Below are 17,039 nucleotides of genomic sequence, written 5' to 3'. Positions count from 1 at the left end.
GCAAAATTATATTCTACATATGAAAAAGAATTTCACACTTTGGCACTACCTACCATACAAGAGAGAAGAAGCTCACGGTAAGGAGATTACTTTTAGCGTTTTAAATTCCCCCTTTCAAAGAATGGCTACCACCCTCTGGGGCTCAGACACCTGATCAGCAAAAAAGGAATTAAAAAATAAATTGAAGATCCCAAAAATGATATCATAAATCACCCATCCCATTCTAAACAAAAGCAGTTACTACACATTATATATACTTAGAGGAGGTATTTCTTTGTATATTAGATTTTAATTATTCATTTTAAGATAATTTTGTAAATACTCAGTTTCAGTTTTGTAAAACTTCTATGTGAGTCTAATATAATAAATCCAAATCCAGTCTGCGGAAGTTTGTGCTGAAGCACTTCTGTGCCTGAAAATCTGATGCGGGCTGCCCTCTGAGTAAGATTAGAACACTGTGTAATAATAGAAACACACACGCAGCTTGGGCTCATAGTTCTAAGAAAGCTTGTGTGTAAGAGGAGCATAAAATTGCTCCTTCTAGAAGAGACTCTGCAGTGTTGTGCTCAAGTATCAGTGGGTTGGAAATAGCCTTGCATGTGGAGACCCCAGTGGAGCTCCTTCCATTTCGGAGCAGTTGTCCTGCTCAAAGCCTGCTGAAACTCAGCTGGAGGTTATGTAAAGAAAATAAAAAGCAAATAAAGAGGAGTGTTTAGAAAATAAATAAGTATTTATAAAATGAATATTTATATATTTATAAATAAAATAGTTTATTTTTTGGAAAAGTTGAGGGGAAATCTTGATTGTGTGTGTGTGTGTGTGTGTGTGTGTGTGTGTGTGTGTGTGTGTGTGTGTTTGTGTGTGTGCACGTGTGCATGCACACGTGTGTGCGTGCGTGCGTGTGTGTATTGAGAGACAAAGGGACTGTCATTTGGGTTTTATTTTAAGATTACTGTGTGACATTTAAGCAACCTTTCCTTCAGGTGACCTCTAGAAGAACAGGCCAGAGAGTGCATATGCCTGCACTGCTTCTGTCGTGACCTGGATATGGAGATGATGTTCACATGAAAACAGGTGGTGGTATGCCTTTCTTTTCTGGAACTCTCCCTTTTCATGCTGGTCAGAACTGATTGGCCTTCTATTAGTCCCTATCATTTTGCATACAATGTAAATGGAGAGTAATTTATATGTATATCCTTTTTCTCTGTGAATCCCAGACACCTTCTGAGTTTCAGTGGCTAGTTCTGCTTGTCACATTTGTGCATGTGGTTATCTAACCTACAGCAGCCAAGGGTGTCTGCTCAGTCAATACCTTTCAAAGAACTCATATTTTAATATATTCAGTCCAGACCCATTATTAAGAACTATGGACATACTATATTTGTGCAAAGAAAAAAAAAAGTGACTCTATGTAGTGTCCCTGTCTTAGTATTAGCAGTGGACTGTTAACTGCACTTGTGTTCAGACAGAGCACTAGGCCAAGCCAAAGCACATGAGCAAAGCAGTCTGGAACTTTCTCTGGGAGGGAGGGTCAGGTGACTGCCTGAAGGAATCTCTCTGGCTGCTGTGGGTATATACACAGCAGAGTCTGGAGGCTCTGCCTCTGATGTCCAGTGGAGCAGAAAGGCGAGAGGTGCAAGCTAAACTCCAGCACATCTTAAGCCAGGACCACACTAGTGCTGTTCGTGGGCTGGGGACGACATACGCAAGTTCTGTGCAGTGCAACTTGGCTAAACAGAAAAAAAGGTAAAAGGTTCTCGTGGAGGTTTTGCAAGAGGCCTGCAGAAGTGGCTTGTGTCTGCTTGTCCCATTTATAGTCTGTTATGTCCACTTATGTTTCTCTCTTTCTCTCTCTCTCTCTCTCTCTCTCTCTCTCTTTTTTTTTTGTTGTTTTTTTGTTTGTTTATATGGGTTTTTTGTCTTGGTTTTCTTTCTATTTTGGCTGTTGACTTTTGCTTTGCCAGCTGAATCTGTATTGTTCTGTGGTGTTACCAAATTGTACAGTATGTGCTTGTATGCATCACAACAAATAAAGGAAATTATGTGAAAGTAATGCTTATAGCTAATCTTAGAAAAATGTACCTCATGATTGAATTAATGTAGTTAGTCATGCGATAGAATTGTAGTATCTGTGGGAGGCATGACTATTCCCTTAGTAAAAATGCGATCAAATATAGTTTGACGTTAGATAATTTATGGTTAGAAAAGACGGAAAAGGCTGAACACTGAGCCTATATCTGTATATCAAAAGTCAAGACGTTTCCCTAGCTATGTTTTCGACCTTACATGTACTAGTATCTAACATTCTCTCTCTTTCTCTGTCCTCCTCCACTCCTCTTTCTTTCTCTCTCTCAATTTTACTGTTCCACACCCATTTGCTTTGCGCTGTCTTACATTTGCTGGGTAAACAAGATCCTGTAGCTTATCTCAGCTAACATATACAAAACATTGTGCACTCTAGAAACACAGGGTTAAGCTCACAGAAAGGCAGTTTTAATAATTTTATGTTACACACTGTCGGATCATGTGTATAATTCAAATCACATGATCACACTGGCTAAGGAGAAGGAACATTCTGTTTGCTTCCAGCAATGTGGTCATGTCTCATTAGATTGCTTTAGAGAAAAAAGCCTGCAGCTTAAAGACAGCTTCATTTCTCCTGAAAATGTGACAGTTCATCTGATTGTCAAAGCTTTTTTGAGAAGTACTGAATGCAGTGGATTATGAATGACAGTCTGTTAGGGAGTTCACGGGGTGGGTTTAGAGGCTGGCAGATTCTTTAGTGGAAATGTATGTTTGCTATTTCAAGAGTCACAGATACACACACGCACACATACTGACACATACCCACACCCATATATCTGGCCTGTAGCCAAGCAGATGCTCACACTAGGGCTTTCTAGAGCAGTTGAGAGCTGGCCGGGGGGTGGGGGTTGGGGGGGTTGGGTGAAGGGTTGGAGAGGAGGTGGAGGGGGTGAAGGGGAGCAAGAGAACCATCTCTCCCTCTCTCTGAATTTCCACTTTTTCCATCTTAGACAAAATGTCTAAAGGTCCAGCAGTAGGCATTGACCTGGGCACCACCTACTCATGCGTTGGCATCTTTCAGCATGGCAAGGTGGAGATCATTGCCAATGACCAGGGGAACAGGACCACGCCGAGCTACGTAGCCTTCACAGACACAGAGAGGCTTATTGGCGATGCTGCAAAGAACCAGGTGGCCATGAACCCTAACAACACTGTGTTTGGTAAGACAGTGTACACTTTGGGGAGCTTGGTGCTTATGTCTCTTAATCAGCCTCTGATGCTCATGTGAGGGGCTTTGTTGGTAAAGTGCCTAGACCTTGCAAGACCTCCTCATACAAGGGCATTAGAAAGTAAACCTGCTGTCTACATATGTGGACATCACTTTTTTACACAGATTTCTCCCTCTGCATAGAAATTGATTGATTTTCATCTAGGCAGAATGGAAGGGGGGGGGAAAAAACTGCACAAAACAACATTCTGGGTATCAGGAGAATATGTGTTGCAAACAAGTTATGCATATTAGGTGAAAGATCTTTCTGTGGAGAAAGAGCTATCAGTTTTTGTTTTTTTCATGTAGTAAACATTCTAATCCACTGGATGGCATTGCAAACACCTAGAGGACTACTGCTGAACAAACATAAACTGGGTGACCAAACATTTTGTCCACTGCAGTGAACATGTAGCAGCATGGTAGTGAGTGTTAGACTAGTCTGAATTTCTGGATATGTCAATGTTACAGCTGAGCTGAGAGTAGTTATGAGCTAGGTGTTTATAATAATTAAATATATTTATTTATAGAGACAGTATAAAATGCAATGTAGTACACAGGGTTTCCAGAACAACAGGACATTTCAATCAGAGGTCTTTCATCAGCTTATACATATGTCTCATAATTTAGAGACCATTTTAAGTATAATATAATATTGTTTTTTTGCCAAGATGCCAAGCGCCTGATTGGCCGGCGGTTTGATGACCCTGTGGTACAGTCAGACATGAAACACTGGCCATTCAAGGTGATTAGTGATGGAGGCAAGCCAAAGGTGGAGGTGGAGTACAAGGGAGACATGAAGACTTTTTATCCTGAGGAGGTGTCCTCCATGGTCCTCACAAAGATGAAGGAGATCGCTGAAGCTTATCTGGGCAAGGTAAGAGATGTGGCCAGGCAAATGTTCTGATAACTAAAAGCTTCACTACTGTGGTTCAACATTAGCAAGATCACTAGAATGGTTTTCAAACCACATAGCTTGCCCACAAAAACAACAGAATATTATCACTGCATCCTAAGTTACAGTACAACCCAAGACACAAAGAAAACCAGTTGTGTTTAAACAATTATTACTATTATTATTATTTGCATTTGCATTTGCATTTGCATTTACATTTATATAGTGCCTTTCTCAGACTCAAGGACTCTTTATAGACAGTTTTTTAAGATCACACACACACACACACACACACACACACACACACACACACACCGATGAGAACCGGCAGCAAATTTGCGCACAGCCCCCTGGGGGACTGCACAGGATACAGGGAAAGGTGAGGAGGTTAATATACCAGGACAGAGCACCAACCATCACTGGACATACATGCACACATTCACACATTCACACACACACACACACACACACATATATATGTATATACACACAGGTCGTAGTCACACAGGACAATTTAGAGTATCCAATTAAACTAACCTCCATGTTTTTGGACTGTGGGAGGAAACTGGAGACCCCGGAGGAAATCCATGCAGGCACAGGGAGAACATGGAAACTCCACCCAGAAAGTTAGAAAACAGTGCTTCATGACATCCCTTCAGCCTTACAGAAAATGCTGTAAAAGCACCATTAAATAGATTTAATATATAAATTAGTATTTATATATTAGGGCATTTCCACATAGCAAACCACAGAAACTGGTTCTTGTTGTTGTTAGACAGTTCACCACAGATGCTTATCAGGTGTCAAGTACGTTTCCATGAGTGCAAAGGTTTTCCTGTTTAAAAAGAAATGTAAGCATGATTTCTGATACATACAAGGGCCTTTTTTTCTTAAGATCTGCTTAAATTTGACCAGATTTACCAGAACCAGGATTTAATTTCATAGATGTCAGTCCACAGTCTGAAAGTTAATAGTTTCAATTATTAGTTTGAAAACCCATGTTGCACCAAGAGTGTGCTGAGCATAAAGTTTGGTTTTGTACTTGTTTTCTTTCTCTTCAGTCTGTAACAAATGCAGTCATCACTGTACCTGCCTACTTCAATGACTCCCAGCGGCAAGCTACCAAAGATGCTGGCACTATTTCTGGCCTGAATGTTCTCCGCATTATCAATGAGCCAACAGCAGCAGCCATTGCCTATGGACTGGACAAAAAGGTTATTTTCACTAAAACCAAATGTGAAGAGAAACATGATGTAATGATTGATGATGTGTAAAATTCAGTATGCTGACATGAATCTGGTATCTCCAACAAGTAGCAGGCAGTATCTGGACTACAAGTTACTTGCACTTGTTTCTGATTATATCAAATGCATGTAATCTGACTATAACAGAAGAAGTAATTATTTTTGGCTAAATGAGGGCAATCTTTCCCATATTTGCAAAGCTCAAAGTGTAATCTCCTTGTCTTAGGTCGGCAGTGAGCGCAATGTCCTCATCTTTGACTTGGGGGGTGGCACCTTTGATGTATCCATTCTGACCATTGAAGATGGCATCTTTGAAGTGAAGGCCACAGCTGGAGACACTCACCTTGGGGGCGAGGATTTTGACAATCGCATGGTCAACCACTTTGTTGCTGAGTTTAAACGTAAATACAAGAAGGACATCACGGGAAATAAGCGTGCGGTGCGTCGTCTGAGGACAGCTTGCGAGCGGGCCAAGCGTACTCTTTCCTCTAGCACGCAGGCCAGCATCGAGATCGATTCACTCTACGAGGGTGCTGACTTCTACACCTCCATTACGAGGGCCCGCTTCGAGGAGCTCAATGCCGACCTCTTCCGTGGAACACTTGAGCCTGTGGAGAAGGCCCTGCGTGATGCCAAGATGGACAAGACCCAGATCCATGACATTGTGCTTGTTGGAGGCTCCACTCGTATTCCAAAGATCCAGAAATTACTGCAAGATTTTTTCAATGGTCGTGATCTCAATAAGAGTATTAACCCTGATGAAGCAGTAGCTTATGGGGCAGGTTGGTGATTTCATACGGTTTCCAATTTGTTTCTATAATAATTTTTATAACATTTTTATAAAATTGTAAAATAGATTTATTTATATATCCCACATTAAATATATGTGCACAGCGACACTCTAATCAACTTTACAGCTGTCCAAGCAGCCATCCTGTCAGGTGACAAGTCAGAAAATGTCCAGGACCTCCTGCTCTTGGATGTTACACCTTTATCTCTGGGCATTGAGACAGCTGGAGGTGTCATGACAGTGCTCATAAAGAGAAACACCACTATCCCCACCAAGCAGACCCAGACCTTCACCACCTACTCAGACAACCAGCCTGGAGTACTAATTCAGGTACACCTTACTGAAGATATACAAATTAATTAGAGGTATTAATAAGTCCATTACAAGAATAGGTGCTACTTCTTTTTAGGCTTTTTTGATGTTAGCTTTCATGTGGCTACGCCAAGGCTGAGTGCTTTGTTTTGTAGAATGCTACAGTAAAACCTTTTTCATCCGTCCATCAGGTTTATGAAGGGGAGAGAGCCATGACAAAGGATAACAATATTCTAGGAAAGTTCGAACTGACAGGCATCCCCCCTGCCCCCCGAGGTGTGCCACAGATTGAAGTGACCTTTGACATTGATGCCAATGGAATTCTCAATGTTTCCGCAGTGGACAAGAGCACTGGCAAGGAGAACAAGATCACCATCACTAACGACAAAGGTACCAACACAAATGAAGCCTGGAGCTTGTGAAATAGGCTTTGTTCTTCTGTGGCTCTCTTTTCATCTCTGCCTGTTTCAGGACGGCTGTCTAAGGAGGATATTGAACGCATGGTGCAGGAGGCTGACAGGTACCGTTCAGAGGATGAAGCACAGAGGGAAAAGGTCACAGCCAAGAACACTCTGGAGTCGCTGGCCTTCAACATGAAGAGCACAGTAGAGGATGAGAAGCTCAAGGACAAACTCAGTGCAGATGATAAAAAGGCAATCGTGGACAAGTGCAATGAGGTCATTGCATGGCTGGACAGGAACCAGGTAAAGACACTGAGACCTAAATCCAGTTTTACAGGTCTGAAAGTCTTTCCTGTTAAAGTTCTTTAACTTAAGGGGCTGTGCAAGACTTAAATAGAAGAAGGAGGTTAGAAGATTCTCATGATTTGCTAATGATAATATTTGTAATGTTCTCACTTTGGGAAAATACATAGTGCATACAGGTGTAATAGTGTGAAAACTAACAGGAATAGAAAGAGTAGTTATTAGGACCCAACAATCCATTGATCAATATTATCATGAATGTGATAATACAAAACTAAATCCATGACATCTCTACTTGGCCTGCTTTGCCATTCTGAGAATTAAAAGAGTATTTCTGAGAATTAAGGACACAAAAGCTTGAAAAATGTTGAACTTCTCATCCATAAGTTCATCACTGTTGTTCACACTGTGCCACAGACTGCTGAAAAGGATGAATATGAACACCAGCAGAAGGAGCTGGAGAAAGTCTGCAACCCCATTATCACCAAGCTGTACCAGGGTGCTGGGGGCATGCCAGGAGGAATGCCTGGGGGTCCGGGAGGTTTCCCCGGAGGAGCAGGTGGTGGTGCCTCCTCTGGCCCCACCATTGAGGAGGTCGACTAAACCTAAACCACGAGACAATTCGAGCAAGACGTCCATACACCAATGGCAACATCCAAGAGCCCTGTTCTTCAGCACATCTCTCACAACGTCTTTCAGGAAATTTCACAGAATTTGTTAATGACAGCCAAGTGCCACCTGAGACCAACATAGAGCTAGTGACCAAATCAGTGGGGCACAACCAGAATTTATACACGCATTAGCTTGTTGGTATTTTGTAAGTTTGTTTGTTTGGTTTTTTAAGCCAACTCTTATCCATTTTGTAATAAATGTAAGGTTCTGTAACCTCTTGCCTTGCTCCAGTGCAGCCCCAGTGCAGAGGCCACTCCTCTCTGTCCAGTCCATTCTCTCTACAAGCTCAGACCCCAAATCAAGAGGCCAGAGTGGATGTAATCAGAGACGCTCTAGTTTATTAGCAGCAAAGTATTTGTAGGACTGAGTCGTGCAAGGAGGAGGGAAGTAGTGCGGGGGCGAGAAAGCAGAGTGTAGGTGTCTATGTGTGATCAGAGGTGTGATAAGAAGTAGAGTTCGTTGAATGTAGCTGTAGATTAGTCAACTGCTACCAGTTATCATAAGATAACAGTACTTACCAAAAATAACATAACTCTTTTCATCCTAGACTGAGTGATTTTATTCTTGCAGTCACACTGTGTTTTAGGAACTGGAAACATTTAGCTTGTGCCCTGACTTCTTATTTTGTAGCTGTACACTTCTTATGTGACTTCCTGCTGTGTATACTCAGCTCTCACCTCAAGCTTAACAGTTCTGTGGTAAACATTACTCCAGTCACTTGAATAAAATAAGATCGATTCTCGTCATCTGCTTGTCTTGTGATGGGTGCGACCAATACAGTTATCACCAAATATGCATGTAATGACATATTACCAAATAATCACCAGTCTGTCATGATTCAATGCTGTTTCTTGGTTGTTTTATTTATTTATTCACACCATTTATATATATATTATATATATATATATATATATTTATTTTTATAAAAAAGGCAAACTTTACAAAATCAGTTTTTGGCTTTGCATTTGCATTTCTACTATATGGAAAGAAATTTAGCACCTGTAAATAAGCCAGATCCACAGAGCTATTCAAAAATAAGACAGATGTTGCTTGGGGTCAAAGTTCAAGTGACTTCTTTAAAATGTTTGTGTATCAATATTCTCATAGTTGTCAAAAAATGTATAATAAAAGGGCAATTAACAGGGCACCTAAGATGACTGCACCATACCCTGCCATACCCTGTAATCCTATTGCAGAGACATTTGTAATTTGTATGTTACTGTATAACATTCCAGTAAAATATAATGAAAAGTATTATTCAAATGCATAAATTTTAAGCATTTAATTTTTGCTTTTTGAGAAAAGGCCATGTGGTTGGTCTAAGGTATTACACTTTTAATTCCACTACCACTCTTACAGCGAAACCAATTTAAGAATTACAATGTATTGATACACCACACATACAATGAAACACAAAACCTTAATACATGTAAAGTAAACACATAGTTTCATTGCAATGTTACGCAATGTTGTTATTCAGTATTACATCTGTGCAGTAGTCACCCAGAATATATCTGACAGATATAAATTTTCAGGAGTGATATGAATTTTCCAGAGTTGTGGGATTCTTCCAGGTGTTCTACAACACCTTGTTGTTTTCCCAGCTGTATCAGATTGCGGGAGGTCTATAAAGCAGGGCCTGGCATTCTAGGTGCAACCAAGTAACTTGTCACAATGCTCTGGCTCATTAGCTGTCTTGCCCTGGTGGCATCCACAGTGGGTAAGTGGTCTGTAGGCTCATGTCCAGCTAGGGTTCCATATTATCGTGATAACTTTGCATGCCTTTATGAAACACGGACTATATGCCCAATTTACAAATTTATTACTTCTGTACAAATATTTTGTTATTTTTTACAGGTTGTGGTGTACCTGCCCTAAAACCACAGATTAGTGGCTACAACAGGATTGTGAATGGAGAGAATGCAGTGTCTGGATCGTGGCCCTGGCAGGTGTCCCTCCAGGTAACACATGCAATTTCAAGAAGTACTAACATTATTAATTTGCCAACTTAATACTTTTATTACTTAATTTTCACTGACACAGAACATTCTTTCAGAAAATATTAATCCTGTTTAAATTCGTTGTTGACAATTAGGATCAGTGCTTGTTATTATATGTTATTCTATTAAACTCCCAGATGATTATCTTTGATAGTGGTTTCATTTATCCTCAAACTAGGACACAACTGGCTTCCATTTCTGTGGAGGATCCCTCATCAGCCAGTACTGGGTTGTCACTGCTGCCCACTGTCGTGTCATGTATAATCACACTACATCAGCACTGTGATGCCGAATGGTATCTGACTGTGGGACTTGGCTCACTTTAACCTCAACTCCATTCTGTTCTGCAGACCTGGACGCCACCGTGCCGTCCTTGGAGAGCACGATCGCGGCTCCAGTGCTGAGCCTCTTCAGATCTTGAACATTGCTAAGGTATCAGTCCTACATCTGTGACTTTCTTACTGCTAGTTATGTTAATGTCTAGAATGGAGAAACACGTGTGAAACAGAAAATGTTTGATGCCACCAATAGCATGCATTCATGCATTCTATTGAATTCCATAACCCAGCTGGCACATAGTTTGACCTCTTACAATGGGTCAACATTTGATGACTCTCGTTCAGCTGCCCAACACTAAAGCCAAAATACTACAGAAAACTTTTACATTTAGGCTCAGATTTCCACTGCTCAACAGATTTCCACTGGTCATCAGCTAATGCATGTATTCTCATTTGCCTTATTCTTAGGCTATTAGCCACCGTTATTACAACAGTCAAACCTTCAACAATGACATCACACTCTTGAGGCTAGTCTCTCCAGCTCAGATGACCAATCGTGTGTCCCCTGTGTGTTTGGCCACTTCTACCATCAGTGTACCTGCAGGCACTCGCTGTGTCACCACTGGCTGGGGCAAAACTCAAACTACCTGTGAATGCATTCACTGTGTGATTCTGTTTCATAAATTACTAGAGAACTTCAGGACACAGAGATCTGACAAATGTCAGATAATACAGTCTGATTTATTAACACCTTTCAAGATACCCAAGGACACTGAGAATAGACACTTATTCAGAGGAGAAACAAATCAGCCATTAGTTAACATATAGCAATACAGGTTAAAGTAGGCCTGATTTTATAGAATGTCATTACTATTTTTTAACAAACCTTGCAGGAGGATTATAGACCCATATGATCACTCTCATAGTTAGTCAATGCATGTTTGTTCCTGCAAAATTACAGCACAAAATCTCTGGAAGACCCTAAACATTTACACTCATTTTCCAAAGATGTTTTTAATAGCATTCTTGGATTTGTTAGTGATAACACCAGTGGCCCTTAAAATATATTCCACTCTTTGCTCTGTACCAAGCACTCTGATCATGTGTTTCTCTTTTCTCATGTCTATTTTTTGGTTAGCAACCCCCCGTATTCTGCAGCAGACTGCTCTGCCCATCCTGAGCCAAGCTCAGTGCAGGCAGTACTGGGGCCAGAACAGGATTACAGAAGCTATGATCTGTGCCGGAGCTTCTGGAGTGTCCTCGTGTCAGGTCTGTGGATGGATTGGCATGCACACACTCACTGAGAGAAAGAGAGACAGAGAGAGATAGAGAGAGACTGGATGGGTTTTGTGTTGTGGAGTAATTATTTCCTCATTCTCCTAATTCCTTGTATGGCTTTTCTATAGGGTGACTCTGGTGGCCCTCTGGTCTGTGAGAACAGTAATCATGTCTGGATTCAGGTGGGCATTGTGTCCTGGGGTACCACCAACTGCAATGTCCGAGCACCTGCTGTCTACGCCCGCATCTCTTACCTGCGTGGCTGGATCGACCAGACCATCGCCTCCAACTAGAGACTCCATTCAGCAGCAGTAATAGTGATCGGGGAACCTTGCCACCTCTACAGAATGCATTACAAGTACACAGAGGGCTGAGGTTATATTATTTTAATTTTCCCCCTGTTTGAATATTGTAAGTGTATTAAGAATAAAGGCCTAAGAGGCAATACACTCAGAGTTTGTGTTATAATGAAGCCTCAGGATTGGGTGATATATATCAGTCTGCTAACAGAGAAATTATTTGACACTTAGATGCCAAAAAATCCCCAGTATCATTTTTCATTTGAGATCTATGAAACCTATATATGATAATACATTCATGACTGTGAGGACAAATTTTGTAAACACAAATGAAAAGTGAGGATAGCAAAATGCTGGTGGAACAGGTATGTGCTCCTGTAGCTCTCCTGGTGGTGCAGGTAGTACCAAATGCTAGCCACACCAAGATTGTGTGTTCAGTTCCCAGGCAGCACATTGTCATTCAGATAAATACATGTAGGTTGCTCTGAATCTGCTAATTGGGAAAATGAATAGTTACACTAAGCTCTTTGGTTTAACCAGAACATCAGCATTTGAGAAAATTAGTTATGAGGCTTCTAATGATTTATGGGGTTTTAAGGTCTAGAAAAAATGTGTTACGGAAATACCCATTGGCAGGCCCCTGGCTGTGGTACATATTGTGAATATATACACTAATATTTTTGTTCATTAACCTGCTGCTCAACTCCAGATTAAAATACAGATATATTTCACAAAATAAATAAAATAAGACCATATATTAGTATATGGATAATTAATTAAGGGATCCTTTAGTAGGTCAATGATGGGCAGTGATTTTTTTTAAACAATGTTCAGTTCTTCTTTTGATTAATGATCAGGGAACTCCAGAGATGAAGTATCGTTGAACAGGGGATTCCAGATATGGGGAGTCATTATTGATTAAGGAACTTGACAGATGAGTTTAGCAAATACTTGCTTGTTTACCATATATTCTAAGAATAGTATATAAAGTAGACTGTACAAATTAATATGGAGCAGATCAATTTATAATAAAAAAAACATGAGACATTGTGAGATTGAAATAACTGAAACATTTGTCATCTTTCCATGTTTTACGTAACCAGGTACATTAGTCAAAAACTATACCCAACCTATATGTAATAGCAATATCTTTGAAGAATATTTCTAATATATATTTACACCAACTTCTCAACTACATTATTTTGCATTTTATCATGGTGCGCCAAGTTGGAAGGACACACCCACTGACACACATGCTGCACCTACCCAGTTCAAAAACTGATCAGTTACCTGTTCCTTGTTTGCTTTTCTTATTTAAACATAGGTTCCTAATTCCAGTGCTGTGCCTTGACTTCAACACATGAAGGAAGACACTAATGTTTGCCTTTTCTGGGATTCAAGCATTTACTGCCAGCGACTTTTCTCTTTCTTTATAGCCAGCCTCACACTGTACTATTGTACTATTTTTTGGGGGAAAAACTCCTTTATCACACTTGTGTCTCGCTCCCTACCGTCATCACAAAATGCACAGCCACAAGTGGGGAACGCACTTGATCAGAGCCCTGTAGCATCTTTGGCAGGGTTCTTGTTTGGTAGTGGACTAATCCATGGAATTCAGGACACTGGCCAATATCACGCTGGAATGAGCCAGCACTTAGTGGACGCCTTTGTGGAAAGTCCACGTGGGGAGCTACAGGTGGAACTTGCCTGTTGTGATGGAAAATATTATTTGATCATGTATTATCGTGTACCACACTGTAAACAGGAGGCTGCGACAATGAATGAGGTGGGGCATCTCACACTCACAATGAACCTACTGGAGGTGCATCTTGAGTTTCAGCACCCTGGCCAGACCCCTGACCCACCTGCTCTGAGGGAAGGCCAACTGCCTGAAGTGGACACCAGAGACTGCTGAAACATTCACGACACCGATGAGGGCCTTCACCAGTGCGCTGGTGCTGCAGCAGCCTGAGCCAAGGCAGCCTTTTGTCATAAAGATTGACACCTCTAATGTGAGTAGAAGCCATGCTGTCTCAACGGGCAAGGACGCCCCAGGAAGCTGATGGCGGCTGAGAGAAACTATGGAGTCGGCGACAGAGAGTTGTTGGCCATGAAGCTGGCCTTCTAGGAATATACAACCTCTGGCTAGAGGGAGAGTGGCACCCCTTCACGGTCATTACAGATCAAAAAAACCTGGAGTACCTACAAACAACAAAGTGGATGAACTCCAGACAAGCCAGGTGGTATGTGTTCCTCTGAACATCACAGTAGGTTGCACATCCATCTACCTTCCCCAGCTAACGGACAGGTTCCTGTAGCTTTACTGCCAGGAGCACCCTGAAATGTGGTGCTCCTACCTGCCCTGGGAAGAATATGCTCAGAACACTCTCTGCCATACAGAGATGAAGCTTACCCCTTTTGAGTGTGCTTTTCGTTTCCAGCCCCCTCTCTACATGTGGACCCAAATTATCCTTTTAACTCAAGGAATATATTTATGATGCTTATTATTATGAAACATGTAAACATTGGATTATCAATATGGCACATGACCAAATTATTTAAAAATGTAAAGAATGTAAAATAACAATATAAGATGAAATCATAGATACACTTGACTGCTGATTAATGTAATTAAATGTTTGGCCTCAAACCTTCTCTCGTCTTCACTGTGTGTTTTTCTTGTTTCCATGTAGCAACAGAACCTCCTATTCACACTACTCTGGTTGGATAAAAAGCCCCACCCTCTGTCATATTAACCCTGCTTTCTTTTCTCCTCCTCGTCTCTGTCAGCGTCTCTCACATGCCCTGAAGACAGCGTCCTGCACCCAGGTCAAACTGCTGGCTCCTGTCAGCAAAGAAATCAAACTTTTGTGGACTAAGACCGTACTCTCTGAAGAGTTAAAAGAAAACTAAATGGGTAAGTGCTGTGTCTTATTCTTGACAATTACTCAAGGAATGTTTTCATAACTGTCATGCCACCAGTAAATGCATTCAAACTGCCTTGTATTTTACAGCATTGTTTTATATCATTTTGTATTTCTTAATGTAGGTTTCAGCACTGACTCTTGTTTCTGGCATTATCTGTTTAAGGGTCATTTACTGTATGTAGTGTCTGAGGACACTTTTCTGAGTAGACATTATGCACTTTTGTAAGCTGCTCAGGATAAGAGTGTATGCTAAATGCTACAAATATAAATGAAAATGTATGTAGGCACCAATTGAACAGGAGATATAAAAGGGTTCTCTAATAAATTCAAATGAAACTGACAAACCCTCCTACAAATTAAAGAACAGCATATTAAATAATAGCAAATTGTCTCATGCAGATTAAATAACAGCAAGTTGTCTGAAGGAGACAGAAGAACTAAATTTTCAGTGCAAATTATTTGTCATCAACTGGTTTGCTCCTCCTTCAATATATAATAAAGCAGCTATACTTTCTCATGCCACATCTTCAGAAAAACTGTTTTTCTGTCTTTAGCTGCTCGTGTACAAGATGTGGCTGGTAGAGATAGGAGAAATAAAGAATATCGATGACAATGTACTTTTTGTTTTGTTCATGAGGACATACCTAACCTTTTGATATTGGAATGATGGTTTAATTGCTTAACCTATTGTTTTTATTGGCTGACTTGACTTCACTGAAATGTACCTGAGACCAGAAAATAATGCAACAAATATTATAACAGTTACAGCTTAATGTAAATATAAATAACTTTTCTCTTCTTCATTATGCAGAGCCAACATTTGCCCCATGTAATGTGACTGCATCTACTCTCATGCAAAGTATAAACATCACCAAAGGAAGTCAAAAACCAGACCCAACATATATAAAGCCCATCAACCTAATCTTGTACACAGCAGTGTTTCTACTTGGCACAGTTGGCAATAGCCTAGTCATTTATGTCACAGGCTACAAGATGAAGACAACAGTCAATTCCATTTGGTTTCTCAACCTGGCTGTGGCAGACCTCCTGTTCACATCTTTTTTAGTACTGAACATTGTGTCTCTCTTTAATAATCATGATTGGCCCTTTGGTTTCTACATGTGCAAATTTCATACCTTGGTATCTGTACTCAACATGTTCACTAGCATTTTCCTGCTGACAGGTATCAGTCTTGACCGCTGCCTGTCTACATGGGTGGTCATTTGGGTCCACAACAAACGTACCCCAAACAAAGCTAGGATCGCATGCTTCCTTATATGGACGGCAGGCATAATGTGCAGCATCCCCTTTGTTAAATACCGCCAATTGTTCCCATACACTCATGCTACATACTGTGGCACTAATGCCACAGCTGAAGTGAAAAGGAATCTGGCCACATTCCGATTTGTGGCTGGCTTCTTCATTCCATTCATCATCATCATCTGTTCATATATTGCGATTGGAGTGAAGGCTAGACGCCTCAAGAGGCAGAACAGGCTAAAGCCTTTGCGAGTCATCTTGACTGTGATACTCGCCTTCTTTCTGTGCTGGTTTCCATTCCACATCCACCAGTTCTGCATCCTCCGAGGGAACAGCAGTATGGCCACAAGTGTACTTATAACCATGGGACCATTTCTGGTGAGCCTGGCATACTTGAACAGCTGCCTCAATCCCATCCTATACGTGTTCATGTGCAAGGAGTGCAAGACCACATTGAAGACGTCCGTGCTGCTTGTATTGGAGAAGGCGCTCACTGAGGAGCACCTGGCCCTCTTCAGCTCTCGCCGCTCAACCACTTCAAGCTACTCAGAGATCCTGATGAAGAGAAATGATACTGGTACTGTCCTTGTCAGCCAGCTAGACAGAACCACATCTTCAGAGGATAAAAGCAATGTACTTTCATGAATTTAGTTGAATGCATTTCTGAATAAATACATCACACCATTTATATGTTGAAAGTAATATTCAGAGGACACCGAGTAAAAGTATTACTTAGCAGAGCAGTGATGCAATCCACATCTTATGGACTGGTTTGGGTAGTGTGGTTTTATGTTCACAATTAACCCCCCCCCCCCCCCACACACACACACACACACACACACACACACACAAACAATCTTAGCTTTGGCTGTATTTTTCAAGCATTTTATACTATAAAATGGGAATGAAGGTTACCCCACTTTACTGTAATCTTAAAATGCATCTCTGGCCAGTCCTTTGTAAGTTATTGTATACAGTTATATTAGCCTATAAAAATACATTTTATATGTGGCATCTTTTGTGTATTATTATTAGTGGCTTTAAAGAACTTTGGCTACCTGTTGCTTAATAAATAATAATCTTGCTTT

At 40.9% G+C, this 17,039-nt stretch overlaps 3 protein-coding genes across 6 annotated transcripts; all 3 read left to right on the top strand.

Moving 5' to 3' along the window:
• The first annotated feature begins 1,585 nt into the window (after positions 1-1,585).
• LOC113568294 (heat shock cognate 71 kDa protein-like) lies at positions 1,586-8,751 on the top strand. Of its 4 annotated transcripts, XM_026996477.2 has the most exons (11): positions 1,586-1,746; positions 1,965-2,003; positions 3,036-3,245; positions 3,602-3,670; positions 3,964-4,169; positions 5,249-5,401; positions 5,658-6,213; positions 6,349-6,551; positions 6,725-6,923; positions 7,005-7,237; positions 7,655-8,751. In XM_026996477.2, exons 3-11 carry the CDS (start codon positions 3,041-3,043, stop codon positions 7,838-7,840), a joined length of 2,010 nt encoding a protein of 669 aa, XP_026852278.1. In that variant the 5' UTR covers positions 1,586-1,746; positions 1,965-2,003; positions 3,036-3,040; the 3' UTR covers positions 7,841-8,751. The 4 variants fall into 4 exon arrangements, with proteins under 4 accessions (XP_026852278.1, XP_035389927.1, XP_026852279.1 ...); XM_035534034.1 differs by lacking the exon at positions 1,965-2,003 and having other exon boundaries at positions 1,586-1,745; positions 3,034-3,245; XM_026996478.2 differs by lacking the exons at positions 1,965-2,003; positions 3,602-3,670 and having other exon boundaries at positions 1,588-1,746.
• A 707-nt stretch (positions 8,752-9,458) lies between these two features.
• LOC113568296 (chymotrypsin-like protease CTRL-1) lies at positions 9,459-11,912 on the top strand. Its single transcript, XM_026996480.2, has 6 exons — positions 9,459-9,870; positions 10,088-10,167; positions 10,260-10,341; positions 10,656-10,836; positions 11,326-11,456; positions 11,594-11,912. Exons 1-6 carry the CDS (start codon positions 9,712-9,714, stop codon positions 11,756-11,758), a joined length of 798 nt encoding a protein of 265 aa, XP_026852281.1. The 5' UTR covers positions 9,459-9,711; the 3' UTR covers positions 11,759-11,912.
• Positions 11,762-16,963, top strand: LOC113569077 (C3a anaphylatoxin chemotactic receptor-like). The gene is made up of 3 exons (XM_035534035.1): positions 11,762-11,840; positions 13,089-14,681; positions 15,503-16,963. The coding sequence occupies exons 2-3, from the start codon at positions 14,678-14,680 to the stop codon at positions 16,594-16,596; spliced, it is 1,098 nt and encodes a 365-aa protein (XP_035389928.1). The 5' UTR covers positions 11,762-11,840; positions 13,089-14,677; the 3' UTR covers positions 16,597-16,963.
• The last annotated feature ends 76 nt before the right edge of the window (positions 16,964-17,039 follow it).

Source organism: Electrophorus electricus, chromosome 15 (genome assembly GCF_013358815.1).
Source record: "Electrophorus electricus isolate fEleEle1 chromosome 15, fEleEle1.pri, whole genome shotgun sequence".
Classification (NCBI taxonomy): domain Eukaryota; kingdom Metazoa; phylum Chordata; class Actinopteri; order Gymnotiformes; family Gymnotidae; genus Electrophorus; species Electrophorus electricus.
This window is presented reverse-complemented; position numbering and strand designations above follow the sequence as displayed.

What these genes read in the sequence shown, in the direction of transcription:
- LOC113568296 (XM_026996480.2), top strand. Translation starts at nt 9,712, where the DNA reads ATGCCCAATTTACAAATTTATTACTTCTGTACAAATATTTTGTTATTT. An exon ending in GCTGCCCACTGTCGTGTCAT is followed by an intron (nt 10,168 to 10,259) that starts GTATAATCACAC and finishes TCTGTTCTGCAG; the next exon opens with ACCTGGACGCCACCGTGCCG. An exon ending in CTGGAGTGTCCTCGTGTCAG is followed by an intron (nt 11,457 to 11,593) that starts GTCTGTGGATGG and finishes GCTTTTCTATAG; the next exon opens with GGTGACTCTGGTGGCCCTCT.
- LOC113568294 (XM_035534034.1), top strand. Translation starts at nt 3,041, where the DNA reads ATGTCTAAAGGTCCAGCAGTAGGCATTGACCTGGGCACCACCTACTCA. An exon ending in AGCCTGGAGTACTAATTCAG is followed by an intron (nt 6,552 to 6,724) that starts GTACACCTTACT and finishes TCCGTCCATCAG; the next exon opens with GTTTATGAAGGGGAGAGAGC. An exon ending in CATGGCTGGACAGGAACCAG is followed by an intron (nt 7,238 to 7,654) that starts GTAAAGACACTG and finishes ACTGTGCCACAG; the next exon opens with ACTGCTGAAAAGGATGAATA.